Source organism: Saccopteryx leptura, chromosome 2 (genome assembly GCF_036850995.1).
Source record: "Saccopteryx leptura isolate mSacLep1 chromosome 2, mSacLep1_pri_phased_curated, whole genome shotgun sequence".
Classification (NCBI taxonomy): domain Eukaryota; kingdom Metazoa; phylum Chordata; class Mammalia; order Chiroptera; family Emballonuridae; genus Saccopteryx; species Saccopteryx leptura.
In genome coordinates this window covers 345,834,639-345,842,697 of record NC_089504.1, presented here as the reverse complement: position 1 = coordinate 345,842,697, position 8,059 = coordinate 345,834,639, and the positions used below count along the sequence as shown (strand labels likewise).

Below are 8,059 nucleotides of genomic sequence, written 5' to 3'. Positions count from 1 at the left end.
TGTGCTTCAGCTGGCCAGAAAGGGGTGCTTCCACTGGGGGCTGGGAAATATGTGAATTGTTCCTGAAAATGTTTTTGAAGCATTTATGTGTCCAAACAGTTCTGAGAACTTTGCTTGCATCAATTCATTTGATATTTCTTATTTAGCAATTAAATTTTAATAGGGTGACATTGGTCTGTGAGAACATATAGGTTTCAAGTAGACATCTCTAGAGCATTTGAACTGTTGATTGCATAGTCGGCCCATCATCCAAAGTCAGATCATTTTCCACCGCCATATATTTGTCCCTCTTTTCTCCCCTCCCCCGGTAACCACTTCACTTTTATCTGTGTCCATGAGTCTCAGTTTTATATCCCACCGATGTGTGAAATCGTATAGTTCTTAGCTTTTTCTGATTTACTTATTTCACTTAGCATACTATTCTCAAAGTCTACAGATTGAATACTAACCTCTTCTGAAAACACCCTCATAGGCACACTCAGAAATAATGTTTTCCAGCTATCTGCTTATCCCTTAGCCCAATCAACTTGAGGCATAAAATTAACCACTGCATAATGCGCCACAGGATGAAGACTAATCTGAACATTCCCTTAGCTTCCCTACATAAAGAAAATCAAGTTTTTTTGTTCTACTACTTAAAGCCATTGATTCCTGATTGGTTCTCATACAAACAGAGTAAGAAATGTAAGCATCTGTGGTCTTCCCCGGTGTAGATTTTCTATCCTGTTTAAGTACTGGGTACTCCTAGTGCTGGTCTTCTTTGGAGAAAGAAAATACCAGTAGCTTTACATTTAAAGCTTTTTAAAATTATGATGCCCGTTTCTTTTGGTTTCAATGACTTCTTCTTTTAAGTTATGGTGCCTAGACTATTCCAGTATGATAAGAAGAGAGGATGTGTTTACCTGCAATTCTTGAATTTTTGCCTTCTGCTAATAGATACTAATATATTGACTCATTTTTCTTTAAGATGTCAGGGTTTCATTTTTCTAGCTATCCGTTTTGGGTATTCTTGCAATTTTTTAAACTTTATTTAATCAGATCTCTATATCAGTTGCATCTGTCTTACTTAAATTCCTGAAAAATCAGACATGGTTAATGCACCAACCAAATGAACATCCCTAACTTTTTATCTTAAATTATGTAACAAGATCTTTCTCTTCTTTTGTTGATTCCAACCTGGCTCTTTTCAGTTCTTCTGAGCTGAAGCCCTTCTAAGTAAAAGGTGCATTCAGTCTAAATTATCCCAGCTGGATGGGAGAAAAGGGAGAGGTAGAGGAGTGGAATAGAGTGTTGACTATGTTTTAGTGGTGTTGTATATGAATGTGTGGGTTGTGCCCTGATTGGGTGTTCTGTCCACTCAGAGGAAGGAGAATCTTCTTCTTCACACAAAGAGCTGTAGGCTCAACAAGTTGTGTATTTCTTGGGCTGAGTTTAGCTAATAGTAATGCTTTTTTCTAATTCTTTTAAGTTGTGCTAGTGGAGACACATCCCTTTGATTAAAAAAAAAATTGAGGTGAAATTAACATACCATTTAAAACATTTTAACATTACCATTTTAAAGGGTACAGTTGATTGGCATTTAGTGCATTACAATGTTTGCCCCTACCACACTTCTGTTCAGTTTCAACACTTTTTCATCACCCCAGAGGAGGAGTGATTAAGGTTAGCAGTCGCTTCTACCTACAGCTGTTGGATTACCACTTCGATTTAAAGATCCCAAAGATTTTATTTGTTATCATGGAAGCTCCATTCTGTGCATTTCATCTCATCTTTGTTTCATTCTAGAACTCTCTGGAGATTAGAATAAAAATGGAGATATGGTATGCCAACACCGTGATCATTTAAATCCATCCCTGTAATGGTCATTTATTTTCTACTTCACAGTGCTTGAGAGAATGGTATAGGTGTTATAAAAACATCAGTTGAAATTACCTTTAGTCAATCTGTGAAGTCTATTTTGAGGAACAGTAGGGTTACAGGATGTTAGTTGGTGATAAGTGAATAGAAGATCTCCTGGTTAAATCAGTTTGGGAGTGATGGTTATAGAGGTTCCTTTTTGCAAGACATCTCAGTCCCCTCAATATTCTAATGTGCTTTCTATGTGTAAAATGGTGGTAATACATACAACAGTATTTTTTTCTGCTTTGGACATCTGAAGGGACTAATTGTCAATGTGTCACCTGTTAAGGAAATGACTTACTACCCTATGCCTGGGACATTATAAGTCATAAAACTCCATTCTCTCATTTTCCAGGTTAGAAATAAATGGCCAGCCAGGTTAAGGGATTGCTCAAGAATTCATGGATTATTATTACAGAGTGGGGACTAGAACTTAGGCTGCTTTTACATGTATTAGTGTAAAATCTTGCATTTACTGTCTTTCCAATTATGCATTACTCTTTTTTATACCCTTGCTGATTGAAAAATTGTACACAGAATCATATATTTATGAAATGAATGCATTTGGCAATGTTCACAAGAAGGTAAATGACACAAAATTCCTTTTTGTAACATCGATCTTCTGCAACACCTAGCCATCGATTGCACATTTCAGTACTTCGAGGAATAGTTTATAAATACTATCTTTTTGTATTCTTTTAAACATATATTTTGGCTGCAGAATATTGGATCATTTAGTGGCAAAACTAAAGAAAACTACCTTTTAAAGACTATTATTAAAGGCACAATAATGAAAAACCATAGTGCTATGCCTCATTTATTGAGATATTGAAAAAATCCCAATACTCTAGTATTAGTAACAAGTTCCAAAAAGAAGACTCCAACGATGACTTCATCACTGAAGAATGAAAATTTTTATTAGATCTCAAACCCAATGAGCTGTTGAAATATTTCAGATGGTATTTATAGTATTAGATTATGCACTATTTTCACATTGTAGGTCTTCTATTGATATCCAGGTCTATAAAATACTTTTGGTCTTCTATTATAAATTAATTTACATCTTAGGGAAATTATGTAGCCATGGGACAAGAGGTAGCAAGCTGAGTCATGGGTACTGGAGCCCAGAAGTTTGTTGGGACTCTACATTAGTTTGGATGTGCCATTTTCTCAGGATTGCCATCAGAAGAAGGTTTTCAACAGGTAGGCTGGCAGCAGGTGGGCTGGCAGCAGTAGCAGCAGCAGGCCGGGCGGCAGCAGGACTGTCCACAGTAGGATGGGCGGCAGCAGGAGGCCTGGGCGTGGTGCAGCTGGCAGCAGGTTGGGGGGGTGCAGCTCACCACGCAGCAGGTGGGCAGGCAGGTGTCCTCCATGCGGCAGTCAGGGCGGCACCACCTGGTGCGGCAGCTCATAGCTCCACAGCAGGTGCCACAGCCGGTGCCACAGCAGCTGGTTGGGCAGCAGGTTGGCTGGCAGCAGCTGGAGCCACAGTTCCCACCGGTGGAGCAGCTGGGAAACCCACAGAAGCTAGTGGTGCAGCAGGCCATGGTGTCAGGCGCTGGGCTGTGAGTTGGGTTGCTTGGAGGAGTTTCTGAGTTAGGGCTGCTTATTCCACTTGGGCCCTTCATAGGCCTTGGCCAGTTTCTGTGTGATGGACAGCATTTTTATTTTGTTACTTGTTAAACAAGGTTTCCCAGGGCCCTCTGATTGTTTAAATACTGAGTTATTTTAAATATATGTCCCAACTGAGTTTTCCTTATTGCTCAGCTGGTACTCACCAAATGTGTTCGGTAGTCCTTGGTAGAGTTGTTGATGGCCTGTTTCCAAACAATGCTGTAATATTCACCTGACAAAATGGCTCTCACTCATGATATGGTGCTATTTTGAGGTCATATTCAGCAAGACTAAAGTCTTCAGAAAAAAAAAATGATTAACCACTGACTGCTATTATTAACCGTGTCTTTCATGTAAGGCTATCTTTATAAATTTTTTAGATTAATAAGATTTAGTCTCTACAGTCACCAAGATAGAAACTCTGATAAACTCCACATTCATAGAAATTCATAGATTTTTTTCCAGAAATTGGAGATCCAATTTCTATGCTCTTTCTCAAAATTCACACATTCAGCTGAAGAAACATTTATCACTCAGGAGAATATATGGAACAAAACCCGTTTCATTTGAATATTCTGTGAATATTTGGCTATCACAAATTTAAAACAGATGCTCAAATTTACATTCAGTAATTGGGAAAAAATTACAAAAATTTAAGTGTAATTTCTATTTCTATGAAACATGAAAATCAGTGCTATGCCAATTATCTGGACAGCATTTCTCAGAGGTGGGATTCATTTCCGTTTATGTCACTTTATGTAACTACACTTATGTCTTATGCAAGGATATCAGACCAAAGAGCACAACAGTTTAATTTGTAAAGGAGAACCAATATAAGACAAAGCAGGAATCTGGATAGTTTTTCTGGCTTACACTGCTTATAAGGCAGCTTAGGAAATAGATGATCAAAAATTGTTCAGTAAGTATAAATGCAAAGAGATTAAAATAAATTTCAACAAAGTAAAAATTTAAACAGTTCCTGGTGGTTGCTAAAAGAAAGAATGTGATTTTTCCATTTGATGTTTATTGTTACATAGGGGGAAATGAAAAAAAAGTCATGGCCAAAAGAACATATTATTGCTACCTGTAGTAGGCTTATTTTTTCCTTTCAGTTATGAATAGAAACACATAGTTAGCTGCTATGAAGTAGAGGTGTTGGTTAGTAAAAGGATAGAATTAAAAAGTGATTCATGCCAGTATCAATAAAGATGTTCATTTCATATGATAACCATGACTGTAAGTATGAAGTTGAAAAATGGTTAGACAGAATCATTACATATTAGAGATCAAAACCTTAAACAATCTTGTCCAATTATTTAATTTTATAGGTAAGGGAACTGACATCATACTTTTTATATATAGCACATTTATTAAATTTTATTATGCACAAGGCACTAAAGAATTATGCAGAAAGCAAGACTTAAACTGTCTGCCTCATATCTTGCTCTAGTGCATAAATCAGTATAGTATTGATAGGAAAGATTAATCACGGAAAAGAGTCTAATATAGATGCCATTGATGTTATGCTATGAACTACTTTTAAATTCCTCTGAGCATCATTTAATGTTAGAATACTGCTGGGTTGAGGAATGGCTGCATTTTGAAGAGGTTAGTGACTAGCTCCATTCACACTGCCAGTACATAGCCAGAAGAGCTGGGTATAAAACTCTTACCCTTCACTCTTAGATCAGTTCATTTTATTTTGTACTATGCTGCTTTCCAGGATCAATGAATTAGTAAAATTCTTTGTCTACTATTTAAAAAAATATTTTATAATAGCTCAAGAATATGAATATTAGTGGAAGGCAGAATGTACTGTGAAGTCGTGATTTTAAACACATAATAAATAAACATTAATATGTTAACATTATTTCAGGTGTCTATTGACCAGAAGAGTTTCCTCTGGAACCTCAATAAAATCATATTTGCTTCCTAATTGTCTCTTGTTTCTCACATTCAGATTAGTTAATATTCCTTCAGGGTTTCTGTATTTGTGATACTTGTATCTTCTTTATTCTGTTGCTATCATCTTAGTTCAGCTCTCAGTTTGTTTCTGTAGAGTCATTATGTATGTATGTAGCTTTTAGCCCTCTGTTTTCATAACCAGTGACCATAGGAATCACCCCAGTGTCCCACTCCTATCATGCTGATCCCCTGCCTCAAGGCTTTCAACAACTTCTTACACCTTACTGCTTTAAGGGTATACTCATTTGGTTAATATTTAAAGCACACAAATTTTCAAAATTTACCTTCCACTATTACTTGACATTTATCCGGTACTCCCAGACAACTCTCCTCTGAACAGCCTGTCTGTACCTTTGCACATCCTGTTTCCACTGTTGAGAATGCCACCTTCCCTGAGATCTGCACCCCAAAATCTTAACCCTTATAAAACGCTTGCTTCTCCCTTTAATCTTTCTTGTTCTCCCCAATCAATAGTGACTTCTCTGTTGAGACCATACAGTGTGTTATACTTTCATTTTTTCCGTAGTCTAATTTTTAGTTGTGTTATTGTGAATTTGATTCACTGTCTTGGAGTTTTCTTGAAGAGGGGAACATATTAAGTCCATTTTAATTTCTATTATATACCATACCGTATGTAACTTGCAGATGGTAGTCAAGCAGTACATTTTTTGTTGTTGTTAAGGAGTTGAGTGAGTCCTGGTTCACAGTAAGAATTAAGTAAACAATATTTATTTATTAAAAATTAATGAAAAAAATTAGAATGAGTATGAAAAACCAAAGCTGTGTTTGGTAGGCCAAAGAAGAGAAGTTTATTAGGAAACAAACATGCCACAAACACCTAAGATCTAAGATGAAAAGAAAGAAGTTGCTATTACTAAGATGAGAACAACCCAAGTCTTAATAGATTAGCCTGCCTGGATCTCCCTGCAACTCCTGGCTGACTTGAGGTCTTAATGGCTCAGGGCATTAGGGAGGTTTGTCCGGTAAAGACATGGGAATATCCCTTTTTCAGAAGGTTGATTGCCTACTCTAGGCAGTCAGAGCACTGCTCAGCAGCAGCAGCAGGGGTAGGTCCTGCAGGTGCTGCGGCAGGGGGCGGGCTGGCAGCAGGGGGGCCGGCAGCAGGGGGCCTGCACACAGATGGGCTGGCAGCAGGTGGAGGCCCAGCAGCAGGGGCGGCAGACCACGGCCGTGCAGGACGTGGGGCAGCAGGCGATGGGCCGACAGCAGCCCTCCTGCAGGCCGCAGGGGTCACAGCAGATGGGGCGGCGGCAGGGCTCGCAGATGGGGCGCGTGCAGCGGGGCACACAGGTCACGGGGCGGCACACGGTGGTCTGGCAGCAGCAGGGCCGGCAGCAGCAGGGGTCCCGGCAGCAGCAGGGCTGGCAGCAGCAGGGCTGGCAGCAGCCTCCCCCACAGCTGGAGGAGCAGGTGGAGCCGCAGCAGGAGCCGGTCATAGTGGTTGGTGTCTGGGGCTGGGCTGGGTTGAGCAGGTGAGAGGAGTTGGGTGCTCTCAGGTGTGAGTGTCTTCCTCCCCACTGGGGCCCTTTATATACTTTGGCCTGGTGATGATGACCCCTCTTGTTTATCTTTTGGCCAATTAAGTAGAATTTTGTTTTGACTAATGATTGCATTGCTCATGACACGCTCATGATCTCATTAAAGAACTCTTGTTGCACCCTAAATTGGTTATATTCATGCTGTTTCTCATCAAAATCTAAGATTCACAGTCACTTCAGGTGATAGCAGCTCTTGATACTAATTTTGAGGGCATTGGACCTAATTAATCCTGAACAAATTTGCTGTATAAACATTTCAGTTTTTAAAAGAAATTAAACATATTACAAGGGTTTCTAGAGTAATGACTAGGTCCTATCTCTGACGCCCAAGAGCTCCTCTGAAAAGCCTTGGTGTTAATCACATGGGTATTAGACATGTCCTTTGTGTAGATTCCTTGGAACTACGTAGTAGTTGGTATAACGGAATGTATATATGTGTCTGCCTTGAATAAGCCTGTAGCTCATATACTTATATTTGAAATGAAAAACTTTATTTTTGTAAACCTGGTAACTATTGGAATAGAACATTCAAGACTGCCATCCATTTTCCGTTGCTTTTCTCCAGTTCATTTTGTGCATATCTCCGGTCCTTTTGATCACAGAATGAATGATTTTATCTCTGAGATGTGACATTATTACACTTGTTTTCCTTGTGTACATGATAAAGAATGTCACGAGAAGTTTTTCCTGTGTTTACCCTGACATTGGGCTATGGCTAAGAAGTGACAAGATGAAGGCTTTTCAACCAACATTGAAAACACACAACACACTGTTCGAAGGAGTTGCGTCGGGAGGCCACAGGGCTGTTCCGCGGTGGCTTTGCTAGGAATGGGATGGGCATTCTCTTCCGGGAGCATCGGCAGAGGCCGCTGAGGAATTCCATGGCAACAGCCTCATTATTTTTCGGTTTTACCCCTCCTATTACTCATCAGACAGGGTTTTGGATCACTTTAAAGGATCATTCTTATTATTTAAAAAATGTGTCTTGGGCTCTAGGAGCTAAAGCTCCCTAAATGGAATTT

General features: G+C 39.3%; 2 protein-coding genes across 2 annotated transcripts; both read right to left on the bottom strand.

Moving 5' to 3' along the window:
- Positions 1 to 3,095: 3,095 nt before the first annotated feature.
- LOC136393724 (keratin-associated protein 9-3-like) lies at positions 3,096 to 3,446 on the bottom strand. Its single transcript, XM_066366357.1, has one exon. The coding sequence runs from the start codon at positions 3,444 to 3,446 to the stop codon at positions 3,096 to 3,098; it is 351 nt and encodes a 116-aa protein (XP_066222454.1).
- Positions 3,447 to 6,387: 2,941 nt separating this feature from the next.
- Positions 6,388 to 6,935, bottom strand: LOC136393721 (keratin-associated protein 2-3-like). Its single transcript, XM_066366354.1, has one exon. It carries the CDS (start codon positions 6,933 to 6,935, stop codon positions 6,528 to 6,530), a length of 408 nt encoding a protein of 135 aa, XP_066222451.1. The 3' UTR covers positions 6,388 to 6,527.
- Positions 6,936 to 8,059: the final 1,124 nt, after the last annotated feature.